Source organism: Antechinus flavipes, chromosome 1, assembly GCF_016432865.1.
Source record: "Antechinus flavipes isolate AdamAnt ecotype Samford, QLD, Australia chromosome 1, AdamAnt_v2, whole genome shotgun sequence".
NCBI lineage: Eukaryota > Metazoa > Chordata > Mammalia > Dasyuromorphia > Dasyuridae > Antechinus > Antechinus flavipes.
The window spans coordinates 640,135,695-640,157,090 of NC_067398.1; the positions used below are offsets into that span (position 1 = coordinate 640,135,695).

A 21,396-nucleotide genomic window follows, 5' to 3' on the forward strand; every position below is an offset into this window, starting at 1 on the left:
CCAAAGCATTGTAGACCTTTTACATGTCATAAGAATTTTTTTCTCCTTGAAATTTGTTTCTACTTTGACTTAAAAAGAAAGGGGAAAAATAAGCACAGTCAATGAAGCAACTAGACATCTCTTCACTTCCCAGCTCCCATTCCCTTTCTCATTCCTTTTGGGCCATTACAGAGTAAACTCCAAGAGGGTAGGGAACCATTTTTTCTTTTTTGTATCTGTATCAATAGTGCTTAGTACAATGTCAGATACATAATTGGTTCTCAATGAATATTTATTAATTAGCTATTAAGTTTCAAATTAGTTCAATAAAATGATCAGATTCTAAAAACAAACATTCAAAGATCCAAGAAGTGAACTCCAAGAGGGCAGGGAACCATTTTTTCTTTTTTGTATCTGTATCAATAGTGCTTAGTACAATGTCAGATACATAATTGGTTCTTAATGAATATTTATTAATTAACTATTAAGTTTCAAATTAGTTCAATAAGATGATCAGATTCTGAAAGTAAATCAGAAAATAATAAAGGGTAAAAACAAACATTCAAAGATCCAAGAAGTGTCAAAAACTAGAATTCAGGCAGATATTTAAAAATGGAAAGTGTGTTACCTCACTCAAGTAGAATGATTCAAACTTTTCAAAATAGGTCTAGAAGAATATCTATCATCTAATAGACACCCTACTATTGAGAAAGTTCACAGCTTATTTCAATTAATCCAATAGGAATGTGGTAGAAAGTAGAATACACTAATGGTTATCAAATTAAAAGATAATATGTTAATAAACATTTATTAAGCAGTTATGTGCCAGGCAAAAGGAACACACAATATAGTGAGGAAGACAGTACACAAATAAATATTTCTAAATAAGTAATATGTAGGGAAAATGGAAAATAATGAATAGAGAGAATTAAGAAAGAAGGGTTGGAATAGGCTTCCAATAGGAGGCAGCATCTTAGTTGGGACTCAATGGAAGCCAGGAAGAAGAGATTAAGAGGGAGATGATTCCATAATTAGGGGAGAGCCAGAGAAAATGTCTAGAACTCAGACATGAAATATCTTGTCCATGAAACAACAAAGAAGCTACTGCCCCTGGATCCAAGAATATATGGTGGAGAGTAAAGAATAAGAAGCCTGCAAAAGTAGAAGGGGCCTATGTTATAAAAGATTCCAAATGTCAAACAGGATTTTGCATTTGATTCTATGGACAATAAGAAGCCACTGGGGTTTACTGAGTAAGGTTTACTGAGTAAGTGACATTTATTTTAGTATTTGCATGTTAGGAAAATCACATGAATGGAGGATGCCTTAGAAAGGTGAGTGATTCAAAGCTGGCAAACTCACCAGTAGACTATTTCAGTAGTCCAAGCATGAGATGATGAGGTGGTGGCTTTATCAGACTCAAGAGCTTAAATAAGAAATGTTGCAAAGATGAAATGCACAGGTCTTGGCAATGGATTAGATATGGAAGATAGTGAAGAATCCAGGATGACACATTTCAAGGCTGGAAGAATGGTAGAATGGTAGTACCCTTTATAGTAATAGGTAAGTTTGGGGTGGGTGGAGAAGTTTAAAGGGAAAGATAATTTTGGATGTGTTGAATTTGGAAATGTGAGATTGAAGGTTAGTAGAAATGTTTAAGCGGGGATAGGTAGATTTGAGAATCAGCAGCAGAAAAATGATTATTAAATCCATAGGAGCGGATGACACATGAAGTAGCACAGAGAGAGAAGACGACTCAGGACAAAGTTCTGGAAAATGCTCGTGATTATTAAAATATGTGATCTGGAAGAAACTTGGAGCAATTGATCTGACGAGCAGAGGAAGCAGCAGGGGAGCACACAATTAAAACCTAGAAAAAAGAGAGTGATTAACAATGGCAGAAGCTGCAGAGAAAGAAAGGAAAGACCATTGAATCTGGGAATAAAAGAGATGACTTGGTAAATAGAGGAACCAGTTTTGTTTGAATAATCAGAGAGGAAAGTGGATTATAAAAGGTTAAGAATAAAGCGAGAGTAGAGAAATTAGAGACATCTCTTATAGATGGATTCCTAAAAGAATATGGTTACAAAGGGCAGAAGATATATTTAGTGGTGATAGAAGGACCAAGTGAGGATTTTTTGAGGCTATGGGAGACAAGGGCATATTTGCAGATGGTGATGAAGGAGTCAGTAGACAGTGAGAGATTAAAAATAAATGAGAGAATGCAGATGACAGAAGGGGCAGGCTGGAGAAGAGAGGACTGATTGTGAAGGGAGAGGAGTAGGCTTTGGTAGTAAATAAGGCCACTTCTTTTAGTGTCATATCATGGAGATGATAGTGACAGAAAACTCCTGAATCATGTGGGAAGAAGAAAAGGTAAGAAAATAACTTGAGGCAAACATGCTCAGCTTTTTTTCCTATAAAATATGAGGCCATGTTTTCAGCTTAGAAAATGGGAGTACAGGGAAGTCATAGGAAGTTTCAGGAGTGCGGAAGAGCTGCTCCAGGGAATGTAACAGTGACTTGATAAGGAAGGTATTGAAAGACAGCCAAGCAGCAGTGAGGACCCAGCTTGAGATTACTTAACATAAATTTATAGAGGCCCGAAGGAAAACAACTGTGGACTCTTTTCACCTTCATTCAGCAGTATGTAGATGGAGTGGAGCAGAATGTTGGTGCCAAGGTAGCAGATGATGAAAGTTACCCAAGGCTAAGGCATGGTAGGATTCCATTGTGGTAAGGGGGCGAGATTCAAGAGAAGTAGTAGTGGAAAGATGAAGTGGTTTGCCAAAGGGTCAAGTTGGGGAAGCGGAGTGACAAGTGAAGAGGAGACAGCTTATGAGAGAACTCAAAGATCAAGGGACTGGCAGTCGCAATCGAGGAAAGAACAAGAGCAAGACATGGTAAGAAAAAGGTAAAAAACCAATAGATTATGGTCAGATAAAGGTATTTCAGAATTCTTGAGCATGAAGATGTGCATTAGTCAGTGATGGCAGATCACAGGTATGATTCTCCTTGGGGTGATGAAAGTGGGATAGAGTAGTTGATTATGGTTAAATGAGTAAATTAAGGAACTGCGTCATTTGGGAATTTGAAGGAGCATCAATAAGCATGTTGAAATACTCTAATAGAAAAATAGAAGTTGGTTAGAGAGAAAAACTGTGAGGTACACATTGAATTCCAAGAGAAAATAACATAGGTTCCATTCAAAATAATTGCCAAATAAATAAAATACCTCAAACTACTACAACATATCAAGATCTCTATGACATAATAATACTTATTAAAACAAAAATTTTGGATTTATATAAAGAAACCATTCCTATATCTTTTAAATGTATCATGAACTTTAAAAACACTTTTAAAAACACCCCTTGCACATGTATACAAACAAATGTATAAGTGAATAAAGTATAATTAATGACCAAAATTAGCTCCTCCCAAACAAGCTAAAAAGATATCTCTCTCCCTTTTTTTTCTGAAATATGGGACTAAAGGAGGGTTGCATGATTTAAATCGTGAGACTAAGATCATACATTTGTTAATTTTGTAGAATTGCTTTTTAATTTCTTATTTATTCTTTCTTACAAAAGGGAATAACTTTTGTGGAGGGAAAAGTTGTGGGGATACATGCAAAAATATAAGTGATGTAAAGACAAAAGAAAAAGAAAAAATTCTCAAATAGAAAATGAATAAATTCAGCTTTTTACTGTTCAAGGACATAAATGACTAATCCAAGGAAGAGAATTTTGAACCTGTAATTAAGAAGAAAGTTCCCATTTATACAAATACACACACACATACGTAGCACTTTCTGTGCTAACAAAGAATTTGAAACAAAGTAGAGATCCATTAATCAGGGAACAGCTAAACAAAATGTGGCAGGGATAAATGTAATACAATATTACAATGCACTAAGAAATTACGTATATGATGAATTCAGAGAAGCATGAAAGGATCCGATACAGAGTAAATTAAGTAAAAACAAGAAAACAATATACACAATAACTACAACAATATAAATGGAAAGAATAAAGACAATAACTACAACAACATAAATGGAAAGAACAAAGACCCTACCTCACCCCAAATCAAAAGTGAATTTAACAAAATTATAAAAATCAAGCAAGACATAAATGAAGAGACATAAAAAGACATTCTCAACCCATCCCTTTGTGAAAATGGAAGTTTGATAAGTGTTAACACTGTATTTGTTTTTAGACTTTTTAAAATGTAGCATTTAATTGTGCTTATATTTTTCCTTTTAGAAAATACAATGTGCTATACGAAACTGCTCTCTGGGAGAGAGGAGGGGAAAAAGGATACTGGAGATAACTATGATGATATAAGGAAAAAAATCCATCAATAAAACTTTTTTTTTGAATTTGATTTTTTTTTATTATACCTTTTAATTTCCAAGATATATGCATGGGAAATTTTTCAGCACTGACAGTTGCAAAACCTTTTGTTTCAATTTTTCCCCTCCTTCCCCCTTCCACTCCCCCAGATGGCAAGTAGACCAATACATGTTAAATATGTTAAAGTTAAATACAATATATGTATATATATATATATCCATACAGTTATTTTGCTGCACAAGAAGAGTCATATTTTGAAACAATGTACAATTAACATGTGAAGGAAATAAAAAATGCAAGCAGACAAATAGAGGGATTGGGAATGCTATGTAGTAGTTCACACTCATTTCCCAGAGTTCTTTCGCTGGATGTAGCTGGTTCTATTCATCATTGAACAAACTGAGCTGATTTGGTTCATCTCATTGTTGAAGAGAGCATGTCCATCAGAATTGATCATCATATAGTATTGTTGTTGAAATATATAATGATCTCCTGGTCCTGTTCATTTCACTCAGCATCTGTTCATGTAAGTCTCTCCAAGCCTTTCTGAAATCATCCTGCTGGTCATTTCTTACAGAACAATAATATTCCATAATATTCATATAGCACAATTTATTCTGCCATTCTCCAACTGATAGGCATCTACTCAGTTTCCAATTTCTGGCCACTACAAAGAGGGCTGCCACAAACATTCTTGCACATACAGGCCCCTTTCCCTTCTTTAAAATTTCTTTGGGATAGCAGCCCAGTAATATCACTGCTGGATCAAAGGGTATGCACAGTTTGATAACTTTTTGAGCATAGTTTCAAATCACTGTCCAGAATGGTTGGATGTATTCACAATTCCACCAACAATGTATTAGTGTCCCAGTTTTCCCACATCCCCTCCAACATTTAGCATCATCTTTTCCTGTCATCCTAGCCAATCTGACAGATGTGTAGTGGTATCTGAGTAGTCTTAATTTGCAATTCTCTGATTAATAATGACTTGGAGCATCTTTTCATATGGCTAGAAATATTTTCAATTTCTTTGTCTGAAAATTGTCTGTTCATATCCTTTGACCATTTATCAAATGGAGAACGGCTTGATTTCTTATAAATTAGAGTCAGTTTTCTATATATTTTGGAAATGAGGCCTTTATCAGAACCTTTGACTGTAAAAATGTTTTCCCAGTTTATGGCTTCCCTTCTAATCTTATCTGCATTAGTTTTGTTTGTACAAAAGCTTTTCAATGTTCTATAATCAAAATTTTATATTTTGTGATAAATAATGATCTCTAGTTCTTCTTTGGTCAAAAATTCCTTTCTCCTCCACAGGTCTGAGAGGTAAACTATCCTATGTTCTTCTAATTTATTTATGATCTCATTCTTTATACCTAGATTCATGAACTCATTTTGACCTTATCTTAGTGTACGGTGTTAAGTGTGGGTCAATGTCTAGTTTCTGCCATACTAATTTCCAATTTTCCCAGCAGTTTTTGCTAAAGAGTGAATTCTTATCCCAAAAGCTGGAGTCTTTGGATTTGTCAAACACTAGATTATTGAAGTTATTGACTATTTTGTCCTTTGAACCTAACCTATTCCATTGGTCAACTAGTCTATTTCCTAGCCAATACCAAATGGTTTTGGTAACCACTGCTTTAATAATATAATTTTAGATCTGGTACACCTAGGCCACTTTCATTTGATTTTTTTTTTTCATTAGTTCCCTTGAAAGTCTTGACCTTCTGTTCTTACAGATGAATTTTGTTATTTTTTCTAGATCATTAAAATAGTTTTGGGGGAGTCTGATTGATATAGCACTAAATAGATTACTTTAGGCAGTATTGTCATCTTTATTATATTTGCTCGCTCTATCCAAGAGCACTTAATATTTTTCCAATTGGTTAGATCTGACTTTATTTTTGTAAAAAGTGTTTTGTAGCTTTGCTCATATAATTCCTGACTTTCACTTGGCAGATAGATTCCCAAATATTTTATACTATAGGCAGTTACTTTAAATAGAATTTCTCTTTGTAACTCTATTGAATTTTGTTAGTGATATATAAGAATGCTGATGACTCATGTGGGTTTATTTTTTATCCTGCAACTTTGCTAAAGGGGTGGATTATTTCTAATACCTTTTTAGTAGAATCTCTGGGGTTCTTGAAGTATATCATCATATCATCAGCAAAGAGTGATAATTTGGTTTCCTCATTACGTACTCTAATTCCTTTAATCTCTTTCTCAACTCTTATTGCCAAAGCTAGTATTTCTAATACAATATTGAATAGTAATGGTGATAGTGGACAACCTTGTTTCACTCCTGATTTTATTGGGAATGGTGCCAGTTTATCCTCATTCCATATGATGCTTACTGATGGTTTTAAATAAATGCTACTGATTATTTTAAGGAAAAGTCCACTTATTCCTATACTCTCAATGGATGTTGGATTTTATCAAATGCTTTTTCTGAATCTATTGAGATGATCATATGGTTTTTGTTAATTTGGTTATTGATATAGTTTTCCTAATATTGAACCAGCCTTGCATTCTTGATATAAATCCTACTTGGTCATGGTGTATTATTTTCTGTAGTCTTTTTGTTAACATTTTATTTAAGATTTTAGCATCAATATTCATTAGGGAAATTGGTCTATAATTTTCTTTCTCTGTTTTCAACCTGCCTGGTTTAGGTATCAGTACCATGTCTGTGTCATAAAAGGAATTTGGTAGCAATTTTTCATTCCCTATTTTTTCAAATAGTTTATATAGCATTGGAGTTAATTGTTCTTTAAATGTTTGGTAAAATTAACATGTAAATCCTGGGGATTTTTTCTTAGGGAGTTGATTAACAGCTTGTTCTATTTCTTTTTCTAAATTGGGACTATTTAAGCAATTTACTTCCTCCTGTGTTAATCTGGGAAGCCTATATTTTTGAAGGTAGTCATCCATTTCACTTAGATTATCAAATTTGTTGGCATAAAATTGGGCAAAGTAACTCATTATTGCTCTAATTTTCTCTTCATTGGTGGAAAGTTCTCCCTTTTCATTTTTAAGACTAACAATTTGATTTTCCTCTTTCCTTTTTCTAATCAGATTTACCAAAGGTTTATCTATTTTATCGTTTTTTCCCCCCATAAAACCAACTCTTAGTTTTATTTATTAATTCAATAGTTTTTTTTTTTACTTTCAATTTTTATTAATTTCTCCTCTTAATTTTAGAATTTCAAGTTTAATATTTGATTGGGGGTTTTTTATTTAGTCTTTTTTTTAGCTTTTTAAGTTACAAGCCCAATTCATTGATTTTCTCTTTCTCTATTTTATTCAAGAAAAGCTTCTAAAAATATAAAGTTCCCCCTTATTGCCACTTTGGCTGCATCTCACAAATTTTGGTATGATGTCTCATTGTTATCATTTTCTTGGGTGAAATTATTGTGTCTTTGATTTGCTCTTTTACCCAATCCTTCTTTAGGATGAGATTATTTAGTTTCCAATTACTTTTTGGTCTATTTACCCCTAACTTTTTCTTGAATGTAGTTTTTATTGCATCATGATCTTTCTTATTTGTTTTGTGGTTTGAGTTGTCTAATTCTGAGAGTGCAAGGTTGAAATCTCCCATTATTATAGTTTTGCTGTCTATTACTTCTTGTAACTCAATTTTTCCTTTAGGAAGTTATTATACCACTTGGTGCATATATGTTTAGTATTGCTATTGCTTCATTATTATGCTACCCTTTAGCAAGATATAGTTTCCTTTCTTATCTCTTTTAATTAGATCAATTTTTGCTTTTGCTTCATCTGAGATAAGGATGGCTACCCCTGCTTTTTTGACTTCACCTGAAGCATAATAGATTCTGCTCCAGCCTTTTAACTTTACTCTTTGTGTCTCCCTGCTTTAAATGTGTTTCCTGTAAACAACATATTGTAGCGTTCTGGCTTTTGATCCAATCTGCTATTCGCCTCTGCTTTATGGGAGAGTTCATCCCATTCACATTTATGGTTAAAATTACCAATTCTGTATTTCCTGCCATCTTCTTGTGCCCAGATTATGCTTTTCTTATTCTTTCTCCCCTTACCCTCCTCCCCAGTATTAAACTTATGGGCAGCACTTGTCTCACACAGTTCTCTTTCTTTAGAATCCCTCCCACCCCCTTTAAATTCCTTCCCCTTTCTTATATCTTTCCCTTATTACTCTTTTCCTTTTCCCTTTTCCTCTCCCACTTTTTAATGAGGTGAGAAGAATTTCTCTGTAAACCAATATGTCAATTATTTCTCTTTGAGTCAACTCTGATGAGAGTAAGATTCACACAATGTTCCTTTCCCTCTCTAAATTCCCTCAGATATGATAGGTTTCCTTTGCCTCTTTGTGGGATGTGGTTTCCCTCTTTTTATCTCCCCTTTTCCCTTTTTCTGATACTATCTCCTTTCCATTTTTTATATTATATCAGTAAAATCAAATTATACACGCACTCTTTATGAATGTCCATAACAGAAATACAGTTCTCAAGAGTTCTTTTTACCTTTTTCTGCTTCTCTTGAGTCCTATAGTTGGAGGTCAAATTTTTTGTTTAGCTCTGGTTTTTTCATTAGAAACAAATGGAGTTCACTTGTTTCATTAAATGTCCATCTTTTTCCCTGGAAGAAAATGCTCAGCTTAGCTGGGTAGCTGCATTCCAAGTTCTTTTGACTTTTGGAATATCAGATTCCAGGCCCTTCAATCCTTTAATGTGGAAATAGCTAGATCCTGAGTGATCCTTATTGTGGCTCCTTAGTATTTGAATTGTTTTTTTATGGCTGCTTGTAATATTTTTTCCTTAGTCTGATAATTCTGAAATTTAGCCATAATATTCCTTGGAGTTTTTATTTTAAAGTCTCTTTCAGAAGGTGTTCGATGAATTCTTTCAATGCCTATTTTACCTTTTGATTCTATTACAACTGGGCAGTTCTCTTTGATGATTTCCTGTAAAATAGTGTCTAGGCTCTTTTTTTCATCATGATTTTCCAGAAGTCCAATAATCCTCAGATTATCTCTCCTGGGTCTATTTTCTAGGTCTGTTGTTTTTCCAAGTAGATATTTAATGTTTTTCCTAACTTTTCTTTTTTTTTTTTCTTTTGGTTTTGCTTGACTGAGTCTTGATGTCTCAATGAATCATTCATTTCTATTTGTTCAGTTCTGATTTTTAATGAATTATTTTCTTCATTAGCTTTTTTTTACTTCTTTTTGTATATGTCCAATTGAGTTTCTAAATGAGTTGTTTTATTTGATGGAATTTTTTTCCATTTCACTAATTTTTTTTTTAACTGAGTTATTTTCTTTTTCCAATTCACAAATCCTACTTTCCTGGGAATTCTTTATCTTTTCCAATTCACAAATTTTGTTTCCCTGGGAGTTCTTTACCTTTTCCAATTCACATTTCAGGAAGTTGTTTTCTTTTTCCACTTTATCAAATTTTTCTTTAAGTGAGTTATATGCCTTTTCTGTACTCTCTGCATAGTTTCTCTTTTCTTTCCCCATTTTTCTTCTAGCTCTCTTTTAAGATTTTTTAATAATTTCTTCTAGGAGAGCCTTGTATGATGGGGGTCAGATTACAGCCCCCTTTGGGGTTTTGTCTGGAGATTGCTATTAGTCTCCTTGGGGTTGAAAACCTTCTTTCTTTTTTTATAGAAGCTATTGAGGGTTAGCGTTGGCTTGGCTTTCTTATCATTTTTTTAAAAAAGCACTTAAGAGTCTGTCTTCAGGGTAAGGGGGTTACCAGCTTCCTCTGCAGAGCAGGGATAGATATATGGACAGTAGCTGTCCTGCAAATGGGCTGTTAAGAGCTGCAGAAGTACTCTGTCCCTGCACCAAAAGAGTCTGTGCCCTGGGAAATGAGGCTGCTACTGCTGTGGGAAGCTCTATTGTCCCAGGCAGAGCCCCCCTGGTGATCAGAAGTGGGACTGCCTCGGGCAAAACCCCCATGCTGCAGAATGGAGCTGCACAGCTGTGCTGTGGTCTATGCCGAGTCACTTCCGGTGCTAGGTGAGTGTAGCCAGATCCTGTTAGATTCAGGCATTTTTTGGAGTACACTCTACCTTTTGTAACTTCTCTGCTGATCTACTGCTTTGCAACCAAAAGCAGAGCAGCCAACCTGTAATAGAGTCCTCCCTGCAAAAAACGTCTCCACCCGCAAAGATCACCCCCATCCCATCTGCTCAGTGTGCTAGCTAGTCTCTGTATTCTACCTCCCTGCCTGTGCTGGCCTCCTCCTGCCCATCAGGACAAATCTTTTCTGGCCATCTTCCAGATTATCTTCGGCTGGTAATTTGTTGTACTCCCAATATTCCTGGATTTTTTACCAGTCAAACACTATTTCTGAGGCTGAATTTTGTAATTAATACTGAGGATAGAAGAGGAGCTTAGAATGAAGTGTGTATCTTCTCCGCCATCTTGTCTCTGCCCCCAATAAAACTTATTAATGAAAAAAAAAAATAATTCCTTTCTTTGGCTACTAGGATCAAGATGATATGGGCACTTTCTCATGAGATTTCCTTACTTTCCATTTTACTACCTAGTTCCTTTGTTGACAAAATTCAGCATAAAGTGATAGCTCCCTTTATTACTTTCTTTTCCATTAAAATGAAATCATCACATATCCTGCATTAGAAAAGACTTTACCAACCATTAGGTACAGACTACATCTGCCAAAGAAACTTTTTACCTTATTGATAAGTGATCATATAACACACTTCAAAACATCTAGAGAAAGAAAACCCATCTCGTCATGCTAATTCATTCCATTTTTGGTCAGCTCTAATTATTCTAATAGGTGGTGCAGTATATAGAATGCTGGGCCCAGAGTCAGGAAGCCTTGAGTGCAAATCCCATCTCAACACCTGTATTAGTTGTCTTATTGTGCAGTAGTTGTTATTATGATTCCTATTAAACAGATGAGAAAAATGAGGCTGAGAATGTGAAGTGAGATACCCAAGGTCACACAAGTAGCCTGAGGGGGGTTTTGCACTCAGGCCTTCTTGACTACAAGTCCAGCATTCTATATATTGCATTATAGGACTCAACATAGTATTTTCAAAAGTGATGCGATTACTGCAAAATTTAGTTGGAAATACTTTATTAAATAGGTAAAACTATGAACATGTATGTTATTATCATCATTTCTTAACATATTCTATTGGTATAGTATTTATATTCAAATGTTCTATTAGAAAATGGGGGAATTCCACTATTAATTCCCAGGCATTCTTTGCCACACCTCTCTTTTCCAAGATCTGCCCAATGTCTTTCTTTACCCTAATGAAAAGAATCTATAAATGCAAGACAAATTCTCTTTAAAAAATGAGTCCAATTTAATGCCTGAAAAGATAACTGAGTATTGCCAAAGCTTTCAAGGAAGCTGTGAGGATAACAAAGGAATCTTTAAAAATCATTTATATTACCAACTTATTCACTTCTATACCAATTTCTGTTGCAAAATATTAAATTTTGAATTGAAGAAGAGAAGAAATATAAGCTATAACAAATTCTAAGTTTCTTATATAGGACTAAGTATACATTTTAGGTTTCCTATAGAAGAATTATTCATTCACATATATAACAGAAGAAAGTAAAAAGAATAAATGAGCTTTGATGACATCTGACAGGCCATTCATCACATCTCAAGATAATTCATCTAAAAAGAGTATAAATGCTCTGATTAAACAAGTTAATTTCTGATACCAAATCCATATCCCTCAGTAGTCAAATCTCTTTCTGGGATTAGTATAAGAACTCCCCAAACATGTATTAGATAAAACAGAAATAACACAGGAAAGACTTGGAATTAGAAGGCTTCAAATTACAACCATGACAAGTATTATGAAAAATCTCTCTAAGTCTATGCCTCAGTCTCCTTGCCTATAAAATGAGAATAAGAATTCAATATGTACCTTATGGGATTCATATTGAACAAAAGATCATGGGCTTAGCACCATGCTCCTAAATACATCCAATCCAAACCATACATTTGACAGCTGAGGAAGCAGAGAACAAAAGAGGTCAAATGACTCGACAACAATTACACAAGGAACAGACCTTGAATTCAAGTCCAAGTCTTTTACAGGAAAATCCAATCCTCTTTCCATTGCACCAACTACCACTACAAAGACTCGTTTAGTTCAAACCATCAAGGATTATTTAAATTGTGTATAAAGTGATCAGGTGAACTTTGAGAGGAATCTGCTCATTGTAATATACTGTTAATTACAATTTTATTAATTACAAAATGAAATGAACTGGGATAATAAGGGCCATGTGGTTTTTGGCTATACTTCTTTAATACCCAGCTTTATTACTTAAAAGGATTTGTGATTTCATCAATAGGAACACAGTCTCTATGCAGTCAAGATTACAACTAATTGACACTTCTTTAGACTGTAATTCTTACTTGTATTCTCCTCTAAATTTTGCATAATCAACCCTTGAAGTTAAAGCTCTTTTAGTGAGATTTTACATTTTCACTGATCAAGGGTAATATATTCTACTTTCATTTTCAGAGTGTCATATGGCACATGATGACAGCTATTGCTGCAATGGAGAGAGCACTGGGCTAGGAATCAGGAAGATTCCTTGCCTTGAATTCAAATCCAACCTCAGATACTTAACTAGCTGTGGGATTCTGGGTGAGTTAAACATCTGTCTGCTTCAGTTTCCTCATCTATAAAATGGTTATAATAAGATCATCACAAAGGTATAGTGAAGATGAAAAGAGTTAAAATATCTTGAAAAAAAAAGTGCTTAACATTGTGAGAAATTGTTATTTTTTTCCAATATTTAAAAGCTAATCATTATGTCAGGACCAAAGTTTTTTTTTTTGTTTTTGTTTTTCTCCTTTTCTACTTTCTTATCTAGAAATCAAGTTACTGGTACGGGAAATCTTTCTAAAAAATATAAACAGCCAGGATAGCTGAGATCTAATCAAAGACAGTAAGAGAAATTTTAAGTTTGGGCTAATGGGTGCAGCATTCCTTGCTCATTGTATTTGCTCAGATGGGTCGGGGAAAATAGGGATCTTTTCTTTTGCCAGACAAGTGATATGGAAATTGATAAGTCTCTTTGATCAAGATTTGGATGATCTAAATCATGGACTCCTAAGACCCTCATTGTAATATACCCCAGCATCTCATTCATATTCTCATTGTTAAAATAGTTGACTGTCATCCTCAGGAACTTTTTGAAAGGCATGTAAATGATCCTACCACTATGAAGCACCTTTGGTCTAAGAGAGAGATGGAAAATGACTATCTTTTCCATTAATAAACATGCTGGTCTTATTAACAAAATGATTAAATTACCCAGAAATTATATCTCTTAAACCTTTTTAAACATTACAGTACAATATCTGGCATATGGTAAGCACTATAAAAATGCTTAATCCCCTCCTTCCTTTCTCAGATGAATAAACATCACCAATAAGTAAAGGTTCCCCCCCCCCCCCATTTCTACAGCTATAATTATCATTCAACACAGAACTTTGGTATAGTTTCCTTTCCAAAAAAATCTCAAGCATCTTTTATTTTCAGCAGTCACTCTATTCAATTTATGGTGACAAGCAAGATTTTCCCCCCCTCATTTATCAACACAGTCATTTGATAACAGAGACAATCACAATGCAAAATGATGGATTTGTTTTCTTGAATGTTCCTCCCACCCCAAAAAGGTAAAAATATTTTCTTTCCTTTAAGTTAAACATAAATGTGCAGATCCAATAATGTTGGTTTTTAGATTTTATGCAATAGTTGTTTTTGTTTCTTTTTTATATATAGAATTAATGAGCTAGAACTCTGAGAGGTAAATATTAAATATTAAAAGAAAGTATATAGCAGTTAGTAAGCCAACAAGTATTTATTATATAACATGAACTGTGTTAAGCATTGAGGATAAAAAGAAAGGCAAAAGATACTTCCTGCCCTCAAGGTACTCACAATCTAATGAAAGAGTTAACAAGTAAACAACTCTGTAAAAACAAGTCATATACATAAAACAAGTAAGTCATATACAAGATAAATTTGATATAATTAACAGGAAAGAAACTTGCATTAAGGGGGATCAAGAAAAGCTTTATTGCAGATGGGATTATACCTGTAATTTAAATGAAAGTAGAAGACAGAGGAGGAGGGAGAGAGGGGGATAGGAAACACCTAATAAAATGCTCAGAATCTTTAGCCTTAAACAAGACATTACGTGTAAGGAATAAGCAGAATGTCAGTATCACTGGATTACAGAATATTTGGAATATAAGAAGACTGGAAAGGTAGCAAAGGGCTAGGATATGAAATGCTTTAAAACCAAAAAGAAAATTTTATACTTAATATTAGAGGTAGCAGGAAGTAACATCACTGCAATGACAGGGAACGTTCCTATTCCCTTCCTTTTTATATAATAAAAGAGAAAAAATATGTCAATAACTCTAGGTAATATACAATTTAATGACTTAGTTTTCTTTTAAAATGCTAGAAAATTGGCAAACAATATTTACAGAAGGGATTTTTAATAAAGGCCTCATTTCTCAAAGATATAGAGAACTCAATCAAATTTGTAAGAATACAAGTCATTCCTTAATTAATAAATGGACAAAGTATATGAACAGATAGTTTTCAGATTAAGACATTAAAGTTTTCTCTAATCATATGAAAAAATGCTCTAATTATTTTTGATCAGAGAAATGAAAATTAAAACAACTCTGAGATATCACCTCACATCTATCCACAGATTGGCTAATATGGCAGAAAAAGAAAATGATAAATGTTGGAGAGAATATGGGGAAAATCAAATACTAATGCATTGTTGTTGGAGTAGTGAACTGATCTAACTATTCTGGAGTACAATTTGGAGCTATGCCCAAAGTGCAATAAAACTGTGCATATCCTTTGATCCAGGAATAACACTACTAAGTCTGTATCCCAAAGAAATAAAAAAGGAAAAATATACAAAAATATTTATAGCATAGTAATGGAATAATATTTTTTATAAGAAATGAGCAGGTAGATTTCAGAAAAACCTAGAAAGATTTACATGAACTGACACTGAGAACAGTAAGCAGAATCAGGAAAGCATTGTACATAGTGACAGCAACATCATGTGATGATCAACAATGAATTAGCTCATCTCAGTAACACAGTGATCCAACACAGTTCCAATAGACTTGGGGTGGAAAATGCAATCCACATTCAGAGGGAAAACCCCCCAAAACTATGGAGTCTATGTAGATTTCATATTACTTTTATTTTGTCTTTTTTCATATTTTCTTCCTCTTTTGTTTCTTCTTTCACACATAACTAATGTGGAAATAGGTTTAACAATTGTACATGTATAATCTATATCAGATTGCTTGCTGTATTGGGGAGGGGAAGAGAAAAATTTGAAACTCAAAATATTATAAAAAACAAATGTTGAAGTCTATCTTTACATGTATTTGGAAAAAAAAAATCAAATAATATTTACATTTTTAAAATGCTATACCGAAACGAATGTGAACTATTTGCATTTTTGTTTTTCTTTCCAAGTTGTTTTTACCTTCTGAATCCAATTCTCCCTGTACAACAAGAGAACTGCTCGGTTCTGCACACATATATCGTATCTAGGATATACTGCAACATATTTAACATATATAGGACTGCTCGCCATCTAGGGGAGGGGGTGAAGGGAGGGAGGGGAAAAATCGGAACAGAAGCGAGTGCAAGGAATAATGTTGTAAAAAAATTACCCTGGCATGGATTCTGTCAATATAAAGTTATTATAAAATAAAATAAAATATTAAAAAAAAATTAAAATGCTATACCTTAAATCTCTGCCCCACATGATCCACACTATGTTACACAGAATTTTAACATTTGTTTTCAGTGTTTGTCAATTTAAAATTATTTTTGTTTTGTTTTTTTTGGCATTACATTCAATTTATCTGATAGAAAATTTTACTTACTCTGACGTCAGTGGCATCTCCATGCCTGATAATACTGGCCCATGTGGTTGGCTCACTACTATTTTCAAAATAATGAAAGACTTTTAATACTCGCTCCATTGCCCCAGGAGAACGCTCCATCCCAGTACTGAGGTGTGTCTTTGTACTCGAACTTGGGGCGTGATTCAAGTTTGGGTCAAGATAAGCAGCTGCCATGGTTTTGCTAGATGCTAGGTATCTGTCATATTCTGCAGAAAGGGGAAATAAAAGAATACATAAATTCTAGGGCATTATGATTAAAATCCAATCACTTAATTGAAATTCATATGCAAGTACATCTATAAAATCTGTTAATGATTTCATTTTCTATTTCTTTTAGGTATAAAAAAGAAAAATTATCAATAGTATTGGGGAGAGTAATAGAATCATCTTGTTTTTAATTTTGAAAAGAAATTGCTATAAGCAAATTCTTTTATCTAAATATTCTATTGATCTTTTTAAAGGATATAGATTTCAGAATAAGAGCTTAAAATATAAGAATGACTGATTGGCCATAGATAGAATGTCCCTAACATGGGTGCTAACAGTAATTTGTCAAAATTCAAAAGTATTCAATCAAAAGGACATTAGATTCAACGTGATAGGAAAGGGAAAAGAAAACCTTTCATATTAACTCCAAGCTTAGATATCTTAAAAACCAATCATGGTTCAGGAAGAAGACTGCCAATAATAAGTTTCCCCAGAAAATGCAAGAAAAGAGTCAGAAACTAAAATCCATGGCAACAAATAACATATACACAATTATACAAAGTATAGGTAAAAAACAAATTAAACTAAAGATTCTCACTCCAAGAGAGGGGGAAAACAGACTTCACAAACATCATTGAGAACTAGTGAGATAAAACCATGACTAAAATATGACTGGAGATTTGGAGATTCATTTATCCAAAATGAAAAGGATACTTAGAAATAATAATAAGAAAGATGAAAGATGGGAACAGAATAATAACAGTTTAAATCTCTTTATGATCTTGATTCAGTCTTATAGGAATATTATTCTTCATCATGTATTCTAAGTTGCAACCAAACCTGCCTATTTGCTATTCATTTCCCATATTCATGTTTTTGACAAGACCTAATCACAACATTGCCCAAAACCAAAACTGATTCCCATCTGTCTCCTTTGCTCATATTAGATGTTGTGATGATCACTAAAAGTCTGTTATATAATCTTAAATAGACTTATTCCAAGAAAGCAAACTTTTTTTTTACTCCCTAATAAATGATCTGCTATCCCATAGTCCTCAGAGAAACTCATTCTCTAGTATTCTCATAGCTGAAGCCTCACTGTGAAAGCTAATCCATTCTCCCCCTTTCCTCATCCAAAGGTTTCAGAGATATAATTTCTGGGTAATTTAATCATTTTGTTAATAAGACCAGCATGTTTATTAATGGAAAAGATAGTCATTTTCCATCTCTCTCTCTTAGACCAAAGGTGCTTCATAGTGGTAGGATCAGTTTACATGCCCTTCAAAAAGTAAATGTTCCTGAGGATGGCAGTCAACTATGTTAACAATGAGAATATAAATGAGATGCTGGGGTATATTACAATGAGGGTCTTAGGAGTCCATGATTTAGATCATCCAAATCTTGATCAAAGAGACTTATCAATTTCCATATCACTTGTCTGGCAAAAGGAAAGATCCCTATTTTCCCCGACCCATCTGAGCAAATACAATGAACAAGGAATACTGCAACCATTAGCCCAAACTTAGAATTTCTCTTACTGTCTTTGATTAGATCTCAGCTATCCTGGCTGGTTATATTTTTTTAGAAAGATTTCCCATACCAGTAACTTGATTTCTAGATAAAAAAGTAGAAAAGGAAAAAAAAAAAACAAAAAAAAACAAACAAACAAAAAAAACTTTGGTCCTGACATAATGATTAGCTTTTAAATACTGGAAAAAAATAACAATTTCTCACAGTGTTAAGCACTTTTTTTCTCTTACAATCCTGTCCTTCATCAGTCTCACATATGAAGAAATTGGTCCTTTCTCCTTACAAAAATCAGTTTCAGTAGATTTCCTCCATTATCATTCTTATATTTTCTCTTCAGTTTTTCCACATCTACTGGCTCCTTCTCAGATAAACATACCAATGTCTCCTCCAACCTTAAAAAGGATTTTATTTGATGTCATCTTTGATAGAGTCCTTTATAATTCTTTTCTTTTATGGATAAGCTTCTTAAGAAAGAAGTTTAGATACTCGAAGAGCTCCACTTCTACTCTCATTCTCTTAAATCTCTGCACTTTGGCTTCCAACCTTACTCAACTGAAACTGATCTTTCCAAAGATGTATGAAGAATATAATTGCTCACTCTAAAGGCATTGTCTAATCCTCATAATTCTTGTAACATCTGAAACTATTAATTACTTTTTCCTCCTGGATATTCCTCTTCCTTTCTTTCTGGTTTTTTAGTGCTTTGCTTTCCTTGACATTCCTACTACCTGTCCAGCACCTTTTTTTTTTTTTTTTTTTTTGGTATCAGTTTCTCTTGCTGAACCTTCATCTGTGTCATGCCTATGAACTATAGGGATCCCTTTAAAGTTCTATCTTTTGAGTATATTTTACTCTGCTATAATAATATAATAATCATCTCATTAACTATTTTGGGATCAATCATCAATAGCAGATGATTACTAATTTTAGAAATCCAACCCTTACTTCTCTCTGAGGTATAGTCACATATTACCACAAGCTTTTTAGACACTTGGAAATGGAGAATAACCAAAAAGACGTACCACCTGCCAAATAGTATTTTGTCAAGAAGAAACTAAGGCTCAGAAAAGGTGAATAAATTATTCACTCCAGCATATCCTCCATTCAAAGTAATGAAGCAGTCTTTTTTAAGTACAAGCCTGACTACACTACTCATACCCCCAATTCAATAGACTTAAGTTGTTCCCTACCACTTCCAAAGTCAAATATAAACTCTTCTGTTTGACTGTGTCAAACAGAAGTCTTCTTACATGTACTTATACGCACCTCTACCTATCACTGTTGTTCATCCTTCACTATTTTTGAAGAGAATCAATAACATCACAGAGTGATGTCTTTACTGGCTTGTGAACTGGATTTTAAGTGAGGCAGAGGTACACAAATTTGTCATAATCTTACTCTCTCTTCCGGGGTCATAAAAATCCAGTGACAAAAGTCAAGATGACTGGTGATGGCTTGCAATGATCTTGATGACTGACCAATAACTTCACAGCATTGCTTCAGCTGCCTTCATGGCTGCTGGAACAGAATGTTTTTATCTTCCCATTCCATAAATGGAAGTTTTCACATGCTTGGAGTGGACATCCCCCTAACTCACTGACAAGTCTGAGGTTAATTAGTTACTCTAAACCTGTTTTTAGACCTAAATCATGTCTGTAAAAATAGTTTTACCAGGATGAGACTGATGAACATGCTACAGCTTTTTAGAACTACAGATGAGAGTTGGGTGACAAGTGGATACCAAAGGTGGATGAGTTGTCCTTAAAAGAGCTTAGCAAGCCCTCATACCAGAGGTGCTAGTTTTCCCTGAAGACCTCAATACACCTCCCCAAATGCCACTCCCCCCCCCCCCCTCCAATTTCTACCTACTATGCAATCCAGTGACATTGGCTTCTTCACTTGTTCCCTACAAAAGATACTCCATATCTCCTGGCTCACATGTCTCCAATGCCTAGAATTCTCTCCCTGAAGTAACAATGAAAATCCCATCTTTCTTGATCTCCAGTTATAGACACACACATAACTGTCTCCAGTTATTTATATTTATACACACACACACACACAAACACACACACACATCTTGTTTGTATGTAGTTTTCTTATTGTTTCTACCATAAGACTATGAGCCTTGGGATCAGAAACTTTGTTTTGCCTTTCTTTCATAGAAAGCTCTTAATAAATACTTAAAGCCTTATTTTCAAAAGGGTTCAAAACTTTTCATTATATTTCTATCCTTTATAAGCATTAAATAAGGTAGTTACTATATGTGATCAAATAATATCATAGTATTCAAATCTTCCTAGTAAAAAAGGACTCAGAGATTATTGAAAAGATATGTCATCTGTTAAAATTATTAGTAGTTTAATAGAGAGGTTGGGATAAAAACCAATCTAATAAACCAACCTAGTGTATTATTAAAAGAAAAGGAAGCAAAGATCATTTATGAGAAAGGTTTAACCACATAATATTAATGATGACTATTACAATTTCCAAAGTATTATTTTAAGGTTTGTCAGGTAATTAAGGTTAAGCTAATTAAAGCTATATAGCATTGTTTTAGGGTTTGCCAAAATTATTAATGGCATTATGTCACTTGGCATAATGCCCACAATATATGGAGTGTTACTGTTATTATCCTTATGGATAGAGATTTAAAAAAAGTGGAAGCTGAGAAGGGTAAGTGCTTTCTCATAGTCAATCAGATAACAAATGCTGGGGGAATGAAATTAAACACAAGTGTTATTGGCTCCATGTGTAGAATTTCATCCATCATACACTGTCTCAACTGGAAAAAAGGAGCTATGATCACAAAGGGCCAGTATAATATATCATAAGAACAAATCTAAAGGATTCATGGTGAAAAACACTAAGTCCAGATAGAGAGATTTCATGAACTCTGAATATAAATTGAATGGTACTTTAAAAAATTTTCTATAATTTTTCTTGTTTTTGGTCTGTGTTTTATTTTGCAACGTGGCTAACATGGAAATGTTTTTCATGACTTTCTGTCTCTGTTTCTCTCTCTGTCTCTGTTTCTCTCTCTGTCTCTCTCTCTCTCTCTCTCTCTCTCTCTCTCTCTCTCTCTCTCTCTCTCTCTCTCTCTCTCTAGACTTTCATGACTTCTCTCTCACTCTAGAAAGAGATGGATTAAATGAACTGCTCAGGGTTAAAAAGTACTGGTTTAAAGACAGAATTTGAACCCAAAGTCATCTTGACTCTGAGACCAGTTCTTTACACAAGATACCACATAACAACCAAAAGCAAAAGCAAACTAAAACTGTAACAAATTATATATCTAAGACTAAGGAAAAGATAGTCTCACTGTACTACTCTTACTGATAAGAACAAGCATGAGTCCATGCTCA

At 33.9% G+C, this 21,396-nt stretch overlaps 1 protein-coding gene across 8 annotated transcripts in view; it reads right to left on the minus strand.

The window, feature by feature from the left end:
• The window catches only part of PTK2 (protein tyrosine kinase 2), a 389,065-nt gene that overhangs the window by 239,729 nt on the left and 127,940 nt on the right, over positions 1-21,396 (minus strand). For all 8 annotated transcript variants that reach the window (XM_051971146.1, XM_051971147.1, XM_051971149.1 and 5 more), the window contains one exon: positions 16,274-16,500. In XM_051971146.1, coding sequence (XP_051827106.1) covers positions 16,274-16,500 — 227 coding nt within the window. The remainder of the gene's footprint in view (positions 1-16,273; positions 16,501-21,396) is intronic.